Source organism: Salmo salar, chromosome ssa19 (genome assembly GCF_905237065.1).
Source record: "Salmo salar chromosome ssa19, Ssal_v3.1, whole genome shotgun sequence".
Lineage (NCBI taxonomy): Eukaryota > Metazoa > Chordata > Actinopteri > Salmoniformes > Salmonidae > Salmo > Salmo salar.
This window is the reverse complement of record NC_059460.1, coordinates 62,894,390-62,918,118: the sequence shown is the minus strand read 5'-3', so window position 1 is coordinate 62,918,118 and position 23,729 is coordinate 62,894,390. Positions and strand designations below refer to the sequence as shown.

The 23,729-nt window shown below is 41.2% G+C and overlaps 1 protein-coding gene across 1 annotated transcript in view; it reads right to left on the bottom strand.

The window, feature by feature from the left end:
* mpp3b (MAGUK p55 scaffold protein 3b) overlaps positions 1-23,729 on the bottom strand; it is a 31,059-nt gene that overhangs the window by 2,000 nt on the left and 5,330 nt on the right. The window contains exons 2-17 of the mRNA XM_014158647.2: positions 15,282-15,442; positions 14,182-14,300; positions 13,784-13,861; positions 13,503-13,583; positions 12,753-12,890; positions 12,336-12,417; positions 10,473-10,558; positions 10,252-10,326; positions 9,429-9,625; positions 9,026-9,090; positions 6,932-6,949; positions 6,662-6,703; positions 4,991-5,152; positions 1,308-1,388; positions 617-710; positions 186-294 (exon numbers count right to left, since the gene is read on the bottom strand). Of these exons, the coding sequence (XP_014014122.1) occupies positions 186-294; positions 617-710; positions 1,308-1,388; positions 4,991-5,152; positions 6,662-6,703; positions 6,932-6,949; positions 9,026-9,090; positions 9,429-9,625; positions 10,252-10,326; positions 10,473-10,558; positions 12,336-12,417; positions 12,753-12,890; positions 13,503-13,583; positions 13,784-13,861; positions 14,182-14,300; positions 15,282-15,318 (1,464 nt within the window). The 5' untranslated portion in view covers positions 15,319-15,442. The remainder of the gene's footprint in view (positions 1-185; positions 295-616; positions 711-1,307; positions 1,389-4,990; positions 5,153-6,661; positions 6,704-6,931; positions 6,950-9,025; positions 9,091-9,428; positions 9,626-10,251; positions 10,327-10,472; positions 10,559-12,335; positions 12,418-12,752; positions 12,891-13,502; positions 13,584-13,783; positions 13,862-14,181; positions 14,301-15,281; positions 15,443-23,729) is intronic.

Sequence of the window (23,729 nt, the reverse complement as noted above, 5' to 3'; positions counted from 1 at the left end):
AGTTTTGTTTTTTATTCAGTTGATTGTGTACATGTCACTGTACTTACAATATTGATGTCAATCTGTTGGTTGAGATCAGTAGAGGAGGGTGGAGTAAGGAAAAGGGGAGGACCGTTCCATTCCAGCCATTACAATGAGCCCATCGTCCCCCTTTTTCCCCTCCACTGGCTGAGATACATACATACCTCTGGTTGTACATCCACCAAGCAAATCTTATTTTGATCCAGCACACTGCGGATGGCCTCCAGACTGGTGCCATAGAAGTTATCCTTGTACTCCCCATACTCTATAAAACTGAACAAACAAAACATAGCCTAACACAATGCAGTAGAAACAACATTTCTTTATTATTGATAAATACTAAGGGCTCTATTCAATCTGTATCGCTGCGCTACAGATTCCGCAATAGAAATGTTAAGGTCATTTCCAATTGAGCCGGCATATGCAGGTCTTACCGTGAATGCAGTCTCAGCTATTGCGGGAACATTGCCTTTCAATTTCAATCGGGATTCAACGCTGAACTTCCACAGATTGAATTGAGCCTTATATCTATCTTCACAACTTTCCTTTATTTTTTTATTAGCTAATCTATATAATGTTAGAAGTATGAACTAACATGTTGCTCTGAATGTCGGCCTCAAAGGCCTGTTTAGTGATGAAGTTGTACTCCACTCCCTCCCTCTCGTGACTCTTCTTGGCTCTAGTGGTGTCTAGGGTGGAAAGGAAATTCACAGATACAATACCAAGAATAACATGGACACAATGCCACTTACTCTGTCTGTGTGTGTGTGTGTGTGTGTGTGTGTGTGTGTGTGTGTGTGTGTGTGTGTGTGTGTGTGTGTGTGTGTGTGTGTGTGTGTGTGTGTGTGTGTGTGTGTGTGTGTGTGTGTGTGTGTGTGTGTGTGAAATAGTCACTTGGGTGTGTGTGTGTGTGTGTGTGTGTGTGTGTGTGTAATAAAGTAACTTGGGTGTGTGTGTGTATGTGTGTGTCTGTGTGTGAAATAAAGTCACTTGTGTGTGTGTGTGAAATAAAGTCACTTGGGTGTGTGTGTGTGTGTGTGTGTGTGTGTGTGTTGAGAAATAAAGTCACTTGGGTGTGTGTGTGTGTGTGTGTGTGTGTGAAATAAAGTCACTTGGGTGTGTGTGTGTGTGTGTGTGTGTGTGAAATAAAGTCACTTGGGTGTGTGTGTGTGTGTGTGTGTGTGTGTGTGTGTGTGTGTGTGTGTGTGTGTGTGTGTGTGTGTGTGTGTGTGTGTGTGTGTGTGTGTGTGTGTGTGTGTGTGTGTGTGTGTGTGTGAGAGACTCACGTGGTACAGCCACACCAAAGTGGCAGGGATTCTCAGCGATCACCGTCTGTTTGAGCTCATTAATTCTGGCCCCAAGGGAACCTGTGGCCAGACACACAAGGATAGAACACCTTGTTACCAACCGTCTGAACACTTGTCGTCAACTCTACATTACATAGGCATACATGTTTATAGTGCAGGTCGGTAGAGGCCAGTCCAGGTAGAAAGGACCTCCCTTGTAAATGAGACTCTCATGAAACAGGACTACCTTTCTAAATGTCTCTATAAGGGAGTGTGATAATGTCAGTAGCGGTCGGTGCCGTTTAAGATGAGGGAGGACGATTATTGTTTTATGAGCATGGCCTTATTTCTATTACAGCATATTGGATAACTGTCATTCATATTCCATTCACCCAGTTCAAAGTAACATCGATATGTTTAGGCTACTACATGATACTCTAATTTTCCCTATACCCATCATGAGGTTGCTAAAAACTAGCCTATGAATGAAAGCTTACAACGTAGGTGCAGAGGTCGAGAGAAAAATGTGAGTAACAGAGATACATTCAATACCGCTTTGCACACTCTTGCCTGTATCTAACTGATCTAGGGTGTAGAAATTTGTCCAACAGCTGCAAACGAGAGTTTCTATTGGACAAATTCAGGTATGTTTATCCCCGTTTGATTCTGTTCTAGGAAAGTTTTTCAACAGAATCAGCTGAAGGAATAGACCCCTGATCACACACAAACACCGTTCACTTTCATAGCAGCCACGTACAAACAGCATGATCACATAATTCCTTTTCGCATCTACGTGCTCTCCTCCTTTTCACCTTTTCCCTTCGCTTGTGAACTTCAGTGCACAACAAATCAGCTGTCTGTGACCAGGCGAAAACACTTTTCCAAGCCAAACCTTCATATCATAACCGCTAACCGCTACACACAGCCTACATCATTGTCACCATATTCACTAATGTCATAGTCAACATAGCTACTAGAACTATCGCATTAGTAAACCCGCTACCATCATGCAGTACAGTGTACAGTCAAATGCTTACCTTGACTTGGAAAGTTCCAGTGTTGGATAGCCATAACCAGCTAGCTAACATAGCATCCCTCTCTCTTTGAGCCGGGTGTTTGAGTAGGCTAAACTAGCTAGCTGCATATGCAAGCTAAGTGAAAGTGAAAAAAAATACGACATCGCTCTCTCTTTCGCTCTCTCGCTTCTCGTTCATTTTTGAAGAGTTCAAAACTGTTCAACTATTGTCTTTCTCTCTCTTTGAGTGAACTACTCACCACATTTTATGAACTGCAGCAGCTAGCTAGCTGTAGCTTATGCTTTCAGTACTGATCCTGTGATTGTGTGGACAACATATCAGTTCATGCTGCAAGAGCTCTGATAAGTTGGAAGATGTCCTCTGGCAGGTGTGATAATTACTGTGTAAGTCTATGGAAGGGGGTGAGAACAATGAGCCTCCTAGGTTTTGTATTGAAGTCAATGTACCCAGAGGAGGACGGAAACTAGCAGTCCTCCGGCTACACCATGGTGCTACACTACAGAGTGCTGTTTAGGCTACTGTAGACCTTCATTGCAAAACTGTGTGTTTTAATAAATTATTTGGTGATATTTGAATATTTTTAGTATAGTTTTATCTAAAGAGGATAACTTTTGTAATGTTTCACTATTTTCATTTTTATGAAATTCACTGAGGAGGATGGTCCTCCCCTTCCTACTCTGAGGAGCCTCCACTGGTTAATGTAAATTTTTGATCAATTGTTGTAGATATTAATAACGCTTTCAATGACAAGCACACGCAATTCAACCGATCAGCTAAGGTTCCTCAATAAAACAATGGCAGTGTATACTCAGTACCAGTCAAAAGTTTGGACACACCTACTCATTCCAGGGTTTTTCTTTATTTTTACTATTTTCTACATTGTAGAACAATAGTGAAGACATCAAAACTATGAAATAACACGTATGGACTCATGTAGTAACCAAAAAAGTGTTAAACAAATCAAAATATATTTTATATTTGCGATTCTTCAAAGTAGCCACTCTTTGCCTTGATGACAGCTTTGCATACTCTTGGCATTATCTCAACCAGCTTCATGAGGTAGTCACCTGGAATGCATTTCAATTAACAAATGTGCCTTGTTAAAAGTTAATTTGTGGAATTTCTTTCCCTCTTAATGTGTTTGAGCCAATCAGTTGAGTTGTGGCAAGGTAGGGGTTGGTATACAGAAGATAACCCTATTTGGTAAAAGACCAAGTCTATATTATGGCAAGAACAGCTCAAATAAGCAAAAAGAAATGACAGTCCATCATTACTTTAAGACATGAAGGTCAGTCAATCTTCAAGTGCAGTTGTAAAAACCATCAAGCGCTATGATGAAACTGGCTCTCATGAGGACCACCACAGGAAAGGAAGACCCAGAGTTACCTCTGCTGCAAAGGATAAGTTCATTAGAGTTAACTTCACCTCAGACTGCAGGCCAAATAAATGCTTCACAGAGTTCAAGTAACAGACACATCTCAACATCAACTGTTCAGAGGAGACTGCGTGAATCAGGCTTTTATGGTCGAATTGCTGCAAAGAAACACGAGCAATGGACATTAGACCGGTGGAAATCTGTCCTTTGGTCTGATGAGTCCAAATTTGAGATTTTTGGTTCCAACCGCCGTGTCTTTGTGAGACGCAGAGTAGGTAAACGGATGATCTCCGCATGTGTGGTTCCCACCGTGAAGCATGGAGGAGGAGGTGTGATGGTGCTTTGCTGGTGACACTGTCATGATTTTTTTTAAATTCAAGTGTTAACCACCTTACCACACTTAACCAGCATGGCTACCACAACATTCTGCAGTGATATGCCATCCCATCTGTTTTGCACTTAGTGGGACTATAATTTGTTTTTCAACAGGACAGTGACCCAAAACACATCTCCTGGCTGTGTAAGGGCTATTTGACCAAGAAGGAGAGTGATGGAGTGCTGCATCAGATGACCTGGCCTCCACAATCACCTGACCTCAACCCAATTGAGATGGTTTGGGATGAGTTGGACTGCAGAGTGAAGGAAAAGCAGCCAACAAGTGCTCAGCATATGTGATAACTCCTTCAAGACAGTTGGAAAAGCATTCCTCATGAAGCTGAAGCTGAGAGAATGCCAAGATTGTGCAAAAAACTGTCATCAAGGCAAAAGCCTTCCCTGTAGCTCAGTTGGTAGAGCATGGTGTTTGCAACGCCAGGGTTGTGGGTTCGATTCCCACGGGGGGCCAGCACAGAAAAAAAAAGGTATGAAATGTATGCATTCACTACTGTAAGTCGCTCTGGATAAGAACGTCTGCTAAATGACTAAAATGTAAAAGGGTGGCTACTTTGAAAAATATAAAATATATTTTGATTTGTTTAACACTTTTTTGGTTAATACATGATTCCATATGTGTTACTTCATAGTTTTGATGTCTTCACTATTATTCTACAATGTAGAAAATAGTAAAAAAATTAAGAAAAACCCTTGAATGAGTAGGTGTGTCCAAACTTTTGACTGGTACTGTATATATAGAAAGTATATGTTTAACACAACTAGCTACCATTATGGGTTGGTAAATTCTGAAATCCTAAATCTCATACCTGTAGTTCAATATATCCCAAGACCATAGTCAGCTTGACACTAATAATCTACAGAGCCCTCATGTCCTTTACCTATCAGCACCACTAGGCGAGGCCTCTCGCTGGGGCGGGGCTGGTAGCGTGTCACTTCCTCATAGATTAGGAAGTCCAGCATGGCCGAGTCTGGAGTGCGAGGCTCTCCCGTGGACCCCTGTCGATATTTTCTACTCAGACAGAAACTTCTGCGTAGACCAGCTGAGGTAACAGTCACACGAAAAGACAGACAAATATGAATGACAGACAGATACAAAACGCAAGAAAGAGCACTTAACACTTTAGTCTGGGTGCCTAAAATGAACACTTAAACCTTTTTGCTGGGTACCTGACTGTTTTTTAAATTAAATAACATAACATTGATGATTCATAATTTGCAAAAGCAGAGACAAAATAGCACTCAGGCTAACTTCACAGTATAATTTAGAGAGAAGTTTATTTTCAGAAAAGGCTTCCAATCACAAAACGTTAGTTGCCTGATCAAAGGGCTCCAGATAAAATGATCAATTTCACTCTCCCCCAAAAAATGTATGGAAGGAAAAAGCAACATAACACAACACTACGACGTGAATAAAAGTCTGTAACGGTACCTGAGTAAAAATCCCAGGAAAAAGCATGGCCACAGGAAGCAGGGGTCGCTTTACTCTTATTGGGAAAAACTACAACTAGCATTAGACCACTACTCAACCAGCCCCAGTGTCTGATATGGTGCAGGAAAAGAGCAGATCAGCTTGGTTGAGTTAGCCATGAGTCCAACGCAAGGCCTCTTTAAAGGCAAGCACCAATAGACAAAAACACAAGCACCTATAGCTTATTAAAGTATAAAATAAAGGAAGCACTCTCTGTACACTATAGCGTTTAAAGAAAGCTGCTCCTCTGCACAGTGAGGCGCAAACGCTGAGCACCACAAAAGTTCACAGCAATGGCGCTCAACAAAAGGCCACAGAGCATACTGAAAGTAGACAAGAAGCACACAATGCTAATAGCACTAACACATTGCTAACAGTTGGTTGAATTGGATGTGGATTTTTCCCCATAGGAGCACAACTTCATTTCAACCAACCACAATTGAAACGGAATTGACCCAACTCTGTTCAAGAAATCAAAAAGGAGGTGGCAAAAGTGTTCAGCAGCATTAAGCCATAGTAAGACACTTCTAACATAGTATGAAAGGTGCATCCTGTATTAGCAGTTAGCAAAGCAGTAGAGATACTAGCTAGAAAGGTGGATGTGGGTTTGAGGACCGGGGAGTGCAGCAGATTTGTCATATAGGCCACGTTCGAGGCCTACCCACATTGCAGGTAACCACTTCAATATGATAATGTAATCTGATGCACGACTGCAATGGATATGATGTAGTATTCAATCATTGGTTAATGTGTGCAGTGTGACTGCTTTGCAGGCGGTCTGGAACATGGCCATAGTCACAAGGAAGGGAAAGGTCAAGGTAAAGGAGATGTGGTGTGATGGAGATCTTGTAAACCTTCACTTAAACTCTCAAAAAGGGACTAGAGCTACATAGTAAAGACCTCATAAGGGTAAATAATGGTGTCATAATGCATTAATTTGAACAAAATTTGTTTCAAAAGCCCACGTCAACCTTTCAGTGAATGGATTAGCTTAGCCGCGAGGTTAGGTAAAGCTTAGCTTTACCGTCGGGGCTAAAATGAAGCGTGTTGGCGAGTGGAGCTTAGTCCGTGATGCCCTCACCTATGTCTTGTCCGCTCTGAGAGCCCTCACTGTCACAGTCTGCTGTAGGGAGGCAAGCAGGGAGAGAAGACCGGGTGAGAGGGGGAGGGTAAGGAGGGAAGGGCAGTGTGAACTGTGGAGGTTTCTGAAGAGTCCAGGAGGGGAGTTAGGGTGGTAAAGCAAAGCAGGCAGGTGTGTTACAAGTATTGGGTCAAGGAAGGTAGGGTACGTAAGCAAAGAAAATAACATTCGACAAGTGTCTGTATGTGTGTGAGTGCTCTCTCCACCTACCTCTTTCAGCCAGATCATCTGAGGTGAGCAGTAAGGGGGGGGGGGGGGAAATCAACACAACTCAAACAGGCAGTGCCCACATGATGTCATGCATTTTTGTCAAGGTACAGATAACATTAGAGTATATCAAAATCTAAGACCTCCCAGTCAATACTCAGACAGATAAAGATATAAGAAAGGACAGTTATGTTACTCTTTGTTTGCCTACAGATTTGTTGTCATATTTGCTTCCGAATTGGATAAAAGGATTAACCATTGGAGGATCATTCTAAAATCCCTCCTGTCTTTTGATATCCTTTATCTTTCTTTCTCTTTCTCTACATAAAGTATAACAATTTCTAGAATGCAAATAATACAATGCAGACAAAACAGTTTTTTTTTTTTTACTAATGGTGTAAAATACACTGCTCAAAAAAATAAAGGGAACACTTAAACAACACAATGTAACTCCAAGTCAATCACACTTCTGTGAAATCAAACTGTCCACTTAGGAAGCAACACTGATTGACAATACATTTCACATGCTGTTCTGCAAATGGAATAGACAACAGGTGGAAATTATAGGCAATTATTAAGACACCCCCAATAAAGGAGTGGTTCTGCAGGTGGGGACCACAGACCACTTACATTTACATTTACATTTAAGTCATTTAGCAGACGCTCTTATCCAGAGCGACTTACAAATTGGTGCATTCACCTTATAATATCCAGTGGAACAACCACTTTACAATAGTGCATCTAAATCTTTTATGGGAACTTCTCAGTTCCCATGCTTCCTGGCTGATGTTTTGGTCACTTTTGAATGCTGGCGGTGCTTTCACTCTAGTGGTAGCATGAGACGGAGTCTACAACCCACACAAGTGGCTCAGGTAGTGCAGCTCATCCAGGATGGCACATCAATGCGAGCTGTGGCAAGAAGGTTTGCTGTGTCTGTCAGCGTAGTGTCCAGAGCATGGAGGCGCTGCCAGGAGACAGGCCAGTACATCAGAAGACGTGGAGGAGGCCGTAGGAGGGCAACAACCCAGCAGCAGGACCGCTACCTCTGCCTTTGTGCAAGGAGGAGCAGGAGAAGCACTGCCAGAGCCCTGCAAAATGACCTCCAGCAGGCCACAAATGTGCATGTGTCTGCTCAAACGGTCAGAAACAGACTCCATGAGGGTGGTATGAGGGCCTGACGTCCACAGGTGGGGGTTGTGCTTACAGCCCAACACCGTGCAGGACGTTTGGCATTTGCCAGAGAACACCAAGATTGGCAAATTCGCCACTGGCGCCCTGTGCTCTTCACAGATGAAAGCAGGTTCACACTGAGCACGTGACAGACGTGACAGAGTCTGGAGATGCCGTGGAGAACGTTCTGCTGACTGCAACATCCTCCAGCATGACCGGTTTGGCGGTGGGTCAGTCATGGTGTGGGGTGGCATTTCTTTGGGGGATCCTCAGACCCCTTGTGAGACCATATGCTGGTGCAGTTGGCCCTGGGTTCCTCCTAATGCAAGACAATGCTAGACCTCATGTGGCTGGAGTGTGTCAGCAGTTCCTGCAAGAGGAAGGCATTGATGCTATGGACTGGCCCGCCCGTTCCCCAGACCTGAATCCAATTGAGCACATCTGGGACATCATGTCTCGCTCCATCCACCAACGCCACGTTGCACCACAGACTGTCCAGGAGTTGGCGGATGCTTTAGTCCAGGTCTGGGAGGAGATCCCTCAGGAGACCATCCGCCACCTCATCAGGAGCATGCCCAGGCATTGTAGGGAGGTCATACAGGCACGTGGAGGCCACACACACTACTGAGCCTCATTTTGACTTGTTTTAAGGACATTACATCAAAGTTGGATCAGCCTGTAGTGTGGTTTTCCACTTTAATTTTGAGTGTGACTCCAAATCCAGACCTCCATGGGTTGATAAATTGGATATTTATTGATTATTTTTGTGTGATTTTGTTGTCAGCACATTCAACTATGTAAAGAAAAAAGTATTTAATAAGATTATTTATTTTATTCAGATCTATGATAGGTTGTTTAAGTGTTCCCTTTATTTTTTTGAGCAGTATATAAGTGATCATTGGGAATCAGTGTATTGAGAGAACTTACATGTGGGTGTTTTCGGTGACACAGGCGCCTGGTAAGTACCCATCTTTATTCTGTATTTAAGACGCCTGGGAGAGGTGTAGATGGGATAAAAATCCCTCAAAGTTAAAGTAGACTCAGCAATTTGACATCGTCATACACAGCGAGGTGACTTCCAGTTTACAGAAAATCAACAATAACAAAATTCTAATCTCCCAAGACTAAAACTACTGGCTCTTCCCAATATCATTGGCAATTATATCCCAACAGTGTTTGGAAAATGCAGAATACTCATACAAATCTATTCCTCAAATGAAAGGTAAATTCAGCAATATGACATCATATACAGCAGGGCCCTTAAGTAAGTTGTCCATTATTTTGTACTCTTTAAAGTTTAAACCATTCCAAAAAATTCAGTCTTGCCTACCTCTCCTGAAACTGTGTAGAGGGGATTAGTGCGGCCCTCAAGTTGCTGTCGCCCACTCTCTTGGCCTGCCACCAGGTGGCATCGTCCTGGCTCACCACCTGCAGGATGTCCCCCCGCTTGAAAGGAAGTCCTGCCTCCTGGCAGGGCGTGGCCTTGTCCTCAAAGGGGGTGTAGTCAAACAGGGCCTTCAGGTAGACCTAGTACAGGAAGATCAGGGTTCGAATCATGACAGGGGTGCATAGACATTCTAAAGAGAAGAATAGGTGCGTCTCTAACCACAATTAAAATGTCTTATTTGAACTTAAATTTAAGGAGGAGATGCCTTACAAGCCCCTCTTTGCCCCTCTTTTCGTTTGCCTTTTAAACTCTCATCATATTGTTTTGTATTTTCTTGTGTGCCAACAAATAAATAGCATGAGCTGGCAAACACCCAGAAAAAATAGATTTATTTTAGAGGCGCTGACTATATAAACTCCCAGTAATTTATTGGGTAAAGCACCAACGTTTCGGTATCACTGTGCCTTCAAGTTGGTGTTTTACACAATAAATTACTGGGAGTTTATATATCTTTATTTATTTTTTATAGCTGCCAATACATAAATAAAAGCATAACATTCTGGCCATCAATGGCCTTCATAACGTTTTGACTGTCAATGGACTACGAACATTCCTCAGAATGTTCATAGTACATAGAAGTATGCATTGTAATTCTATGGCTGGATACTCGCATAACAAATCAGGGTTGTGTTCAGCAGGGAGAAAACGTTTTCACACCATCTGAACTGGGGCAATAAGAATGTAAAGTTTTGGTGTTCCTCCTCACCTTGCTCTCCTTCAGCCTGTCTTCCTCTGCAACGGCAGGGATGATCTTCAAAGTGATGGAGCCTTGTGACTGGGACTGGTTAAATAAAAGTCAAAAGGATAACGCATGAGGCTAAAATTACCTTGATAATCAATTACTGCAGTTCATTGTCTTCAATGAAAACAATGATAGCCTGTATAGTAGCAAGATTAGAGAGCAATAGAGCAGAGCATTACACCTACCAGAATCTGACTGATCTCATCTGGTCTTTTGTGAATGATCAGGTTTCCGTTGACCTCTCGAAGTTCATCTCCCACATGCACCAGACCTTGAGGCAAGCAGACAGACAAACAGACAGACAAACAGACAGACAAACAGACAGCCATGAAACAACACAAGCAGTACCAGTCAGTCAAATACCAACATGTGCATTTCCATGGCAATGGCAGTAACCAGCTTTGACTGCAACCCCTCTCAGTAATAATCTGCAAAATGCAATCTTGTGACACACGCCTAATCTGAAGGATTTGATGTCTAGTCTATATACAGTAGTGACTAGTTTTATTTCTGTGAGGCCATGACATATAATCCCTTCTCCTATCAGCATTTCAATATTTGTTCAACTTCAAATGTGGGTATAAATCTGAAGTTCTTCTTTCTCTGTCTTCAGAATGGTGTGGTTGAGAGAGACGGATTTGGTGCCTTGAGTCATCCAGTTGACTTAAACCAAGAAGTTTGACTTTTGAGGTGAGAACTTTATGACCACGAATAACTTTCATTATGTTGTAATAGGTTGGGATGCTGATCAACAGACAGGGTTAAGTTGAGTAAAGTGGAACAGTAGTTTCAGCCAGGTCTCGTAGAATAGACGTAACATTGTACATTTAAATCCGGCATACTGAAATTAGTATGCTATGATACGTTTGTTATTGTTAGGTTCTAAATGAACCGTGTAAAAACTCACGGACGATTATTAAAGCTCAAACCAAGTTTATACACTCAAAGTGTCAGACATCTGAACAGACCAAGACATGTTCCCACCAGCACAAGTATATAAACCTAATTTGAATAAAATCACCTCCTTCCCTCTCAACATTACATATTTATTGCAGGAAGTTAAGTGATGGGGGTAATAAACTCCCTTAATCTGACCTGACCTCGGCCCCCACTCCTCACTAATCCACAGCTCTCCACCCTTATCAGTAACTGCAACCATTTGATTGCCTTTCCTTTACTCGGTACATTCCAAGCCCATGGCTCATATCCAATCTTAATTGACTCCACCATACACATTCCTCCTACAGATAATCATTAACTTTTGGTGTCGAAACCAGACTGTGGCCCTTCTCATTTCCATAGGATACCTGATGATGAATAGTATTTCAAGTTTAGAAGTCAGAACCCATCAGTATGTTTACATAAGACAGAAGGTTACTTAAGGCTGGTTGGTCAGGATGGGTGGGCGTATAACGCGAACGTCTAGCAACCCAAAGGTTCCGTGTTTGAATCTCCACACAGACAACTTAAGCATTTTAGCAACTTTCGAACTACTTGCTACTTAAGTTACTTTGCAACTACTTAGCATGTTAGCTAACCATTTAACCTAACTCCTAACACTTTAACCTAACTCCTAACCCTAGCTAACGTTAGCCACCTAGCTAACGTTAGCATTAGCCACCTAGCTAATGTTAGCCACAACAAAATGGAATTAGTAACATATCATACTTTTTGCAAATTCGTTACAAATTGTACGAATTGCAATTTGTAACATATTGTACGAATTGTAATTCGTAACTCATCATAGGATGGACATCCACACATTAATACATACCATACAAAATACTAATACGAATCATACTAATTGGAGTGTCTCGGATTTATATTTACTATGTTACATCTACCCCTGAGTCCAGGTTGGTAGTTTATGAGGGTGGGTATGAATGTGGATGAAAAATGGAGGAGGTAGGGTACTTTGGTGGTGTCGGTATGGGGAAGGATCTAAGATAGGGTTGGTACAGTACCATATGAGGGGTAGGGCATTGTTGTGGGGAGTGAGGGTTTGTACTGTGTGTGTGTACACGTGCTTACACATGCTGCTCTCTTACCACTGCGGTCCGCAGCCCCTCCCCTCATGATCCTGGCCACTATTACAGCCCCCGTCACCTCATCTCTGCGGATGGTCGCCCCCTGGAAAATTTCACCAGGTGATACGCTTAATTATAGCTCCCAGACACTTAACTAGGTCACAGACACTTAACCAGCTCGCAGACACTTATCTAGCTCACAGAAGACAATCGCAAAGCATGACACCTACCTTCTTATAGCCTTTCAAATTCTAAATGGTTGAGTATGGTTGTGCGAATTATATTTGAAATGTACCACTGGCCTCTCAAAATGAATTTCCATGAAATGAGGGCCAGAATCTCATGCACCCACAATAAAGTATTGTATCGCATATTATAAGCTAACGTAAATTGTACTGTATATTGTATCATATCACATCATATCGTATCAAGACTCACCAGGGGCTCCTTGTTCTTCACCAACCGAACGATCTTCACAGACTCTTCCTCCAGCTCGTCGTCCACGTCGTCTGGCAGCGGGGGCAACACGGGGTCAAAGTTCTTCTGGGCCACCGTGTCATGGGCTGCCAGGATAGCCTATAGGTCAGAGAGAGACAGACCATAGTGAGATTGGACACATCCTAAACAATGACGATGATAATAAATATTTTGTTCCCACTAAAACTGAGTGGGACAGACAATCCATCAATTCAATGAGCAAAGCACGGAAAGAGAGAAAGGATGAAAGAGAGGCACAAAGAAATTTAGACTGAAGAACCTTGAGAAGAGATTGAAAGAGAGAGACAAATCCCCCCAGGCTATTGTGCAAACGAGCGGGTATAATGAAGATATTACTATACTAATGTCATGAGCTGTGATTTCTTCCCTAGCTGTTGGACATAAAAAGCCAATCAAATTGAGCATAATGACCTTGATTAATGTGACTGAAGAGAACTGTCTGTGGCTGCGTCTGAAATGGCACCCTATTCCCTATGTAGTGCACTACCTTTTCACAATATGTAAGGAATCGGGTGCCATTTGGGACTCAGCCTGTGTCTGGGCTGTAAAAAGGCTTAGTGCTTGCTTTTGATGATGTTGAAGAGATAAAAAAACAAGAGAGAGAGAGAGAGAGAGAGAGAGAGAGAGAGAGAGAGAGAGAGAGGGAGAGAGCAAGAGAGAGACGTGTGTGTGTGTGTGAGACATGTGTACCTTGAGATGAGGAGCGCTCAGAAGCAGAAGCAGTTCCCTCTCATCACCTTCCATCGGTCCATTCTGAATCTCCTCAGCCAACTGTCAACCACAGCATTAGGATGTCATCATAAGTAGGCCTAAGACATATTGCTGGCGACTCAACACATCTGAATCTATCTTCCTCCATCTTCACTGACATTTATTAACTGGGTAGGGGACAGAAAAGTTCCAGGAGGCATCCACCATATCTTCTTCACCTGTCCTGTGTTTTCAACTCAGTGGGTTGTGGATGTACTTACATCCTCTGCCAGACAGGAGGCGCTGTGGAGAACTGGAGTAGGGCTCTGCCGCTCATACTGCCGCAACTTCTCATGGATCTGTGGTACAACACATCAGAGGCTGGTGGGAGGAGCTATAGGAGGACAGGCTCATAGTAATGGCTGAAATGGTATCAAACACATCAAGCATATGGAAACCACGTTTGACTCTGTTCCGTTAATTCAATTCCAGACATTACAATGAGCCCGTCCTCCCACCAGCCTTCTCTGCAACACATATATGATGAAGATCAAATTCAGCCTGCCTTGCCTATAAGACCTGAAGACTTAAGTTAGCTCCCAGAGCCTAGGCTATACAGCATTAACACGACTTTGAACCCAGTGGGTTCCATAAGGGGTACAAATCTATAGGGTTGTACCTTCATCAGATACGCCAGGCTCTTCTCGCTGAAGACATCCTTGAGGAACACCAGGTCTTCTTTGTGTTTGGCATCAGGGTGGAGCTGAGAGGTGAGAAGGGCCAGAGTCTCATGCAACCCTACAGTGAGAAAAGCATGATCCCATTACAGGGCAACAGTGGTGGAAAAAGTACCCAATTGTCATACTTGAGTAAAAGTAAAGTTACCTTTAACAGAAAATGACTCAAGTAAAAGTAAAAGTCACCCAGTAAAATTCTACTTGAGTAAAAATCTAAAAGAATTTGGTTTAAAATATACTTAAGTATCAAAAGTAAAAGTATAAATCATTTCAAATTCCTTAAATTAAGCAAACCAGACGGCAATATATATATTTTTTAAAATTTACGGCTAGCCAGGGCCACACTCCAACATTCAGACATAATTTACAAACGAAGCATGTGTGTTTAGTGAGTCTGCCAGATCAGAGGCATTAGAGATGACCAGAGATATTCTCTTGATAAGTGTGTGAATTAGACCATTTTTTGTGTACTGCTAAGCATTCAAAATGTAACGAGTACTTTTGGATATCAAGGAAAATGTATGGAGTAAAAAGTATATTATTTTCTTAAGGAATGTAGTGAAGTAAAAGTAGTCAAATATATAAATAGTAAAGTAAAGTACAGATACCCCAAAAAACTACTTAAGTCAAAATACTTTAAAGTGCTACTTGTGGGTAGCACTGTTAGCCCAGTGCTACCCACAATTAATATTCAAATTAGGGGACAACATAACTCTGTGATTGGCTGGCCCCAAAAAGCTGGTACTAAGTGCACTCTTAGCTCCCAAGTGGCAGGGGGCTTCCGAGTGGCGCAGCGGTCTAAGGCACTACATCTCAGTGCAAGAGGTGACACTACAGTCACTGGTTTAAATCCAGGCTGAATCCCATCCAGCCGGGATTGGGCAGCGCGCAATTAGCCCAGCGTCGTCCGGGTTTGGCTGGGGTAGGCCGTCATTGTAAGTAAGAATTTGTTCTTATCTGACTTGCCAAGTTAAATAAAACGTTTAAATAATGTAGTAACATGAACATTATACATGAGTCTTAGCCATGTGTCTGTCCTTACCTGTGCTTCCAGAGAGGTGAGGCATGGCTTCAATCATTTAGAAGCTGGAAGGGCCACCTAGTGTAGACTCAGGATGGACAGAAAAGGAAGATAGAGTTGCTGGAGCTTCTTTCTCTGCCTCCTTTTTCTTATTATCCAGATTTATACCCCGGTAGTCAAACCTACAGGAAAAAACAACAACAACAAAACAAACTGCTAGCTCTTCTTTATTTAATTAAATTAGATTTTACATACAAAATCAAAGGTATTCATCTCAAAATAGTCTTCATGCAAAACAGAACTTAGATCACTTGATTAAACAAACTTATGGGCTTTCAAATGCAAGCCCTGCTGCTCTCGAATGTGTCTCTCTTAACCTCTTAAATGTAACTAAATGTAATCGAAAATGTAATCTACGTAAACCCCAAAAGTAATTATTGAGCCATTAACAATAGTAATGTTGCGTACTCCAAGAAAGGTAAAAAAAATTGTCATTTATGAGGACCCAAGCTCAAGTACACAGCACAAACATGATGAAAATATGAAATATTTTATATGATGTATTTCCTATTCAACAAAACTGTATGAATTAGGCTTGAAATTACTTATTTTTTTAAATATAGTAAAATTAATTTATAAAACGACTAACTATAATATTTCACCTTCCTGTAAAACACATCATTTGTATATTTAGTGTTAGAGAAAATGTCCATACTTTCTAAAGGTCTCTCTTGATCAAAAAGTCTGCCCCATCGCTGTGAACTTCTCACAGAGCTCAAGCTTGGCTTCCTGAACTTGTTAGGAACTTGCCTTTCATCTTGTCCGTCTATGACAAATGACTGACATTTATGTAGTTCTGTCCTTGAGCTGTTCTTGTCTATTAATGTTTTGTATTATGTCATGTTTTATGTGGACCCCAGGAAGAGTAGCTGCTGCTTTCGCAACAGCTAATGGGAACCTAATAAAATACCTAAAATAACAAATACTAAACAACGTGTTTGTTTAAAATCATTGAATTATTTTAGATTACTGGCTATAAATCGATCCACAGTGCTACAGTGATGAAACCACTCTCTCCTGATGTGTTACGATGTAAGGATTCCAGGCATAAGCGGCGGCAGGTAGCCTAGTGGTTAGAGCATTGGGCCAGTAACCGAAAGTTTGCTAGATCGAATCCCTGAGCTGACAAGGTAAAAACCTGTTGTTCTGCCCCTGAACAAGGCAGTTAACCCACTGTTCCTAGGCCGTTATTGTAAATTAGAATGTGTCGTTAGTAAAAAAAAATAATAATATTCATTGTGGCAATGACGTAGGTTTCAGCCAGGAGTTGATGGACAGTCGGAAGAGCAAATTAAATGGTAGGAGGGACATCCCAGCTTCAAGTGGTGTCAGATTTCACGTTCTGCTTCACATAGGCAGAAGATACATACTCTTGTGTCCATGAGAATCAGGGCTACTGCTCAACGCACATATCGATTTATAAGAAAAAATGTCGATGGGAACCGGTACTCGACCACGCAGGTCCCCAAAACAGGGGACTTTACTTTACAAACCGTTTAAAAAAAAAATCTTAATACTAAGAGTTAAAGGTCCAATGCAGTTGTTTTTAATTTTTTTAATCTCAATATCAAAATCATTTCTGGGTAACAATTTCTTAAGCAAGAATTTTCTAGGACTTTCTGGGAGTGGTCTGAAACTGAAAATTAGATGTTAATGGCAGAGAGGTTTGGAACTCTCTTATTGGTCTAATTTACTGCATGGTGATGTCACAATGGAAGGGCAAAACTCCATCCCACCAAAGCAGGCTGAAATGTCAGGTAGTCTTTGTTAAACAGCTCTTACACTAAAAGGGCATTAGCATTATTTTCACAATTTCACAGTGTTATTTCACCCTCAGTGTGGAAATACATAAAATCACATTTTTGACTGCACTGGGCCTTTAATGTGCTGTGTTCAGTTTCTTGATGAAATGGGGCCAGCAGAGCTGATCGGGAATGGCAAAACTTTCACACCTGTGCACCATTTTACATTTACATTTTAGTCATTTAGCAGATGCTCTTACCCAGAGCGACTTACAGTAGTGAATGCATACATTTCATTTTTTATACTGGCCCCCCGTGGGAATCGAACCCACAACCCTGGCATTGCACACACCATGCTGGCATTGCAAGCACCATGCTCTACCAACTTTGCCTGAGCTACAGGGAAGACTGCACCAATATGGCTAACTGTGGAGTCATGGGAAGTGTAGTGTGGGTTTTCTAAAAGGGAGAGGACAGCGTTTCCCTAAGGCGCACCTGTTGACACTATAGCCTACATAGTTATGGACTTATGATTGAAATGGACATACCAATTAAAATACTGTATAGTACTCACTTCTCATCCCTCACAGGCATAGGCGCACATTAGCTCTGTTTCGATATCCACACTAGCATACTACTTAGAATTAAATAATGTAATGTGCACGCATCCAAAGTAGTATGCTAATATAGACATTGGAGCGTAGCCATTTCCTCACGCGTGACATGGTCAACCTGAGAAATAAGTGTGGGAGATCAGGAAACCCGTACCACCTTCTTTCATGGAAACGTCAGTCCATGCTCCATCATACAGCCTGCAGTGATTGACACTAACAGTGTGTGTGTGTGAGAGAGACACCACCCTGTGCTGAACCAAAGAAAGCAGCTGTAAACGAGACAAAAAACTGTTACTATTCCCTGTTACATATATGGTTGACCTTTCTTATCTGTTAATAATATTTAATTTATTGATTTGATCATTAAAAGTACATTAAAGGCTCGGGTTTACTGCAGTATACCTAAAAAAAAAAAAAAAGTTTCATCCAAACAACATGATAATTGCATGCCTGCACCATACACTGCATCTTACTTTATCTTCTCTGGAAAAACTGTCTGTGTGTTACCCATAAGTTAGGTAACATAGCTTGCATGCTAACATGAAATACAGTAATAAAAGTTTGGAGAACGTTATGGCTAGTGACTACCAGTTGGGGTCAGATTCCTTTTACAGTTTTTCTCAATTGCTAAAACACTAAAACCCATTGGCTGAACAAAGTTCTCAGTTGCCTGGACTCATTTAGCTAATTATGCAGTCTGTTGTCAATACCTTAAACCATTTCACATGGTAAAATACAATTTGCAGATCTCACTTAGACTTTTCAGCAAAACACTAAAAACATTCTCAAAACACATTCTGCACATGTCATCCATACAGGTAAACACAAGTGGCAACAGTCAAATACAAATAGAGAACACATGTCATTGATTGAACACAATCACTCAAAATTGATTTAACCTGTTTCAAATGATGCGACACAACCAATATAAGTCAGTTCAGAGAGCAAACAGGTTGTTGAAGGTGGGAAGGAGAAAGTCTGAGAATGGATAGAAGAAACAATGTGAGAGGACGAGTACGTATGCGAGGTGGGTGACGAGGAGGAAGAGGAGGAGGAGGAGGAGGGCAAGAAAGAGGAAGAGGAGGACAAAGAGTGGAAATATCTGATGAAATTTGAGCAACAGTTATAGACCATGTTCTTGTCCATGGACTGACAATGAGGGAAGCAGGACTTAGAGTGCAACCCAATTTGAGCATATTTTCTGTGTCCACCATAGTAAGGACATTCAGAGAAGAGAACAGGTACAGTATCCTACTGTATTTTTGTAATTGCAAATTTACTGTACTACACTATGCAGCTGTTTCAATAGACATTTGTAAAGTTAATCACTGTATGTATTGTACTGCATGAATATGTTTTGTAACTGCACAACTATTTTTTTGTAGAATTGCAAGGCTGCCACATGCAGGTGGAAGGACAGCTATATTCACTCGGGAGCAAGAATATTTTTTTAGATTAAAAATGTACTTCTCCCTGAGAATTGTATGTTTTGAACAATGTGTTTTCTATTTTTCGGTGTATTGTTTACTGACTGCTTGAGAGTGTATATCATTTTGATCACTTTGTTTATGATTTGAGAGCAGTGTTTGATTTTGAACACAGGTAAAACTGTTTTGAGGCGAATGTTTCATTTTGCGAGAGGAGTCAGAGGTTATGTAAATAGTGCTTGAAGATGAGGTTTTGTGTTTAATATTTTCAGGAAATGGAGCAAGGTTTCAGAAATTGTGTTTTAGCAACTGTAAATTCAGAAGGTAAACTGGCATTTCTCAATGAGAACATTTTGAATTTGAGTGGAATTCCTGAAATGACTGAATTGAAATTGGATTGACCCTAACCATGGTACCTAATTGTTCACCCTTCTCCCACCTAGGAGGAGGAGACAGTACAGGTGCATCAAAACCGGGACCGAGAGTTTGATAAGCAGCTTATAACTTCAGGCCATCATACTGTTAAACAGCCACCACTAGCCGGCCTCCGCCCAGTTCCCTGCCCTGAACCTTAGTAACTTTAACTAGCCGGCTACCACCCGGTAATCTACCCTGCTCCTTAGAGACTGCTTTGCGCTGAGTTGCAGTTCATATAAGGAAGGCAAGTCAATTTAAATAAATAAATTAGATCCTAATCTACGGATTTCACATGACTTGGCAGGGGTGCAGCCATGGGTAGGCCTACAAGGGCATAGCCCCCCCCCTTAGACAATCCCACAGGTGACAAAGCGGAATGTGGTGCTGGTGTGGTTACATGTGGTCTGCGTTTGCGAGGCCGGTTGGATGTACTGCCAAATTCTCTAAAATGATGTTGGAGGCAGCTTATGGTAGAAAAATTGACATTCAATTCTCTGGCAACAGCTCTGGTGGACATTCCTGCAGTCAGCATGCCAATTGCACACTCCCTCAAAACTAGACATCTGTGGCATTGTGTTATGTGACAAAACTGCACATTTTAAAGTGGCCTTTTATTGTCCCCAGCACAATGTGCACCTGTGTAATGATTATGCTGTTTAATCAGCTTCTTGATATGCCACACCTGTCAGGTGGATTATCTTGGCGAAGGATAAACGCTCACTAACAGGGACATAAATACATTGAGAGAAATAAGGTTTCTGTTCGTATGAATTTTTGGGGGGATTTTCTATTTCAGCTCATGAAACTTGGGACCAACACTTTACGTGTTGCGTTTATATATTTTTTCAGTGTACACTGTATATACACGGGTATACAGTACATTCAGAAAGTATTCAGACGCCTTTACTTTTTCCACATTTTGTTACGTTACAGCCTTATTCTAAAACTGATTACATTGATGAGGGGGGAAAACAATCTGCACACAATCCACCATAATGACAAAGCAAAACCCATTTTTTCAGAAATGTTTGCATATTTATACAAATAAATAAACGGAAATATCACATTTGCATAAGTATTCTGACCCTTTACTCAGTACTGAGTCTTCTTGGGTATCATGATAAAAGCTTGGCACACCTGTATTTGGGGTGTTTCTCCCATTCTTCTCTGCAGATCCTCTCAAGCTCTGTCAGGTTGGATTGGTAGCATCGCTGCACAACTATTTTCAGGTCTTTCCAGAGATGTTCGATCGGGCTCAAGTCTGGGCTCTGACTAGGCCACTCAAGGGCATTCAGAGACTTGTCCCGAAACCACTCCTGCTTTGTTTTGCATGTGTGCTTATGGTCGTTGTCCTTTTGACAGGTGTACCTTTGACCCAGTCTGAGGTCCTGAGCGCTCTTGAGCAGGTTTTCATCAAGGATCTCTCTGTACTTTGCTCCATTCATCTTCCCCTCAATCCTGACTAGTCTCCTAGTCCCTGCCACTGAAAAACATCCCCACAGAATGATGCTGCCACCACCATGCTTCACCTTAGGGATGGTGCCAGGTTTCCTCCAGACGTGATGCTTGGCATTAATGCCAAAGTGTTCAATCTTGGTTTCATCAGACCAGAGAATCTTATTTCTCCTTTACGTGCCTTTTGGAAAACTCCAAGCGGGCTGTCATGTGCCTTTTACTGAGGAGTGGCTTCTGTCTGGTCCCTCTACCATAAAGGCCTGATTGGTGGAGTGCTGCAGAGATGGTTGTCCTTCTGGAAGGTTCTCCCATCTCCACAGAGGAACTCCGGAGCTCTGTCAAAGTGACCATCGGGTTCTTGTTCACCTCCCTGACCAAAGCCCTTCATCCCCGATTTCTCAGTTTGGCCAGGCGGCCAGCTCTAAGAAGAGTCTTGGTGGTTCTAAACTTCTTCCATTTAAGAATGATGGAGGCCACTGTGTTCTTGGGGACCTTCAATGCTGCAGACAATTTTGGGTACCTTCCCCAGATCTGTGCCAAGACACAACCCTGTCTCGGAACTCTACGGACAATTTATTCGACCTCATGGCTTGTTTTTTTGCTCTGACATGCACTGTCAACTGTGGGATCTTATATAGACAGGTGTGCTTTTCCAAATCACGTCCAATCAATTGAATTTACCACAGGTGGACTCCGATCAAGTTGTAGAAACATCTCAAAGATGGCCGATGGAAACAGGATGCATCTGAGCTCAATTTCAAGTCTCATAACAAAGGGTCTGATTACTTATGTAATTAAGATATGTTTTTTATTTTTAATACATTTGCAAAATTTTCTAAAAACCTGTTTCCGCTTTGTCATTTTGGGGTATTGTGTGTGTGTGTGTGTGTATATATATATATACACACACATCTCAGAACGAAATTGCTCGCGCTGATATTTCGTAATTTCTTTATTAGAACTCGTTTGCTTATTTGTGTATTGTTTAGTAATTGTTATTTACTAGGTATGTTTAATGCACTGTTGGAACTAGAAGCACAAGTATTTTGCTGCACCTGCAATAACGTCTGCAAATTTGTGTACGCCAGTGGAGGCTCCTCAGAGGAGGAAGGGGAGGACCATCTTCCTCAGTGAATTTCATGAAAATCAAAATGTTAAAACATTGAAAAAGTAATCCTTTTTAGATATAACTATACAAAATATGTTCACGTCACCAAATATTTTATTAAAATACACTGTTTTGCAACGAAGGTCTACAGTAGCCTCAACATCACTCTGTAGGGTAGCACCATAGTGTAGCCGGAGGACAGCTAGCTTCCGTCCTCCTCTTGGTACATTGACTTCAATACAAAACCTAGGAGGCTCATGTTTCTCACCCCTTCCATAGACTTACACAGTAATTATGACAACTTCAGGAGGACGTCCTCCAACCTATCAGAGGTCTTGCAACATGAACTGACATGTCCACCCAATCAAAAGATCAGAGAATAAATCTAGTACTGAATGCATAAGCTACAGCCGTGCATAAAATGTGGTGAGTAGTTGACTCAAAGAGAGAGTGACAATAGTTGAACAGTGTTCAACAAATTCATTCCTTCAAAAATGAAGGAGAAGCAAGAGAGTGAGAGAGAATAATTGTTTTTCCACTTTCAGTTTCACTTACTTAGCTAGCAAAGGCTTGTTAGGTTACTCAAACACCCGGCTCAAACAAAGGGATGCTATGTTAGTTAGCTGGCTATGACTGTCTTTAAAAAAAATTATAATAATGTTTTATTTTTATAATGAACACAACAAATACAAAAAACTGAAATATACAAACAAGAGTACATAAACCTAACAGACAGGGGTATTACATATCAAGATACATTTTCAATTTGTTAAATACTTTTATGGTGCGTATTGCTTCATTGTTTATACATTTACTGATCATTTCAAAATAATATTTACATTTTATCTTAAATAATGTGAAGAGGGGTTTGTTCTCTGCCCACTTCATTTTATGGATAAAGAATCTTCCATGAAAGATAAACAAATTAACAATGAAAGGTAAATCAGGGTCCATATCATTCGGATCAAAATAAAACATAACACCAGAGTCATTTCTTAATAGTAATTAATAATCGTTTCTTTTAAAATAAAATCTAACTCACTCCAAAATCTTCTGACATAAGAGCAGTCCCAAAATAAATGGTCAAGAGTTTCTGGGTCACAACCACAAAATACACATTTGTTATCAATAGCTATTTTAAATCTGTGTATAATAAAGGTCTTTACAGGGTAGATTCTATGAATGAGTTTGTATGATACTTCTTTCACCTTATTAGATATACAATATTTACCAGACAACAACAAAACTTTGTTCCAGTTCACTTGTCCTAGGGCTTCATTCCAGTACATTTTAGCAGAGGGAATAGTAACATATTGACATAGTTTCCTTATATACATGTTATTACATTTATAGTTTAAAATGTCAATTCCTTCTAATTCTATTTAGGCTACAAAATCCTCAACAGTTGCACTTGGAGTATTGTTATATTCTCCTAAAAGAAGAATAGCACCTGTAGGGACATCTCTAACAACAATTTGATACTCCTCAGGAGTGAATGTAACATTGTGTGTTTAATAAATTCTGGATAATCATATAGTTGTCCATCATTGTTCAATAATTGTTTAACCCAAATAATGTTGTTGTCAAACCAGTTCTGGAAACAAAAATACTTATTTTTGTATTTTATGTCTTTATTTCTCCAGATT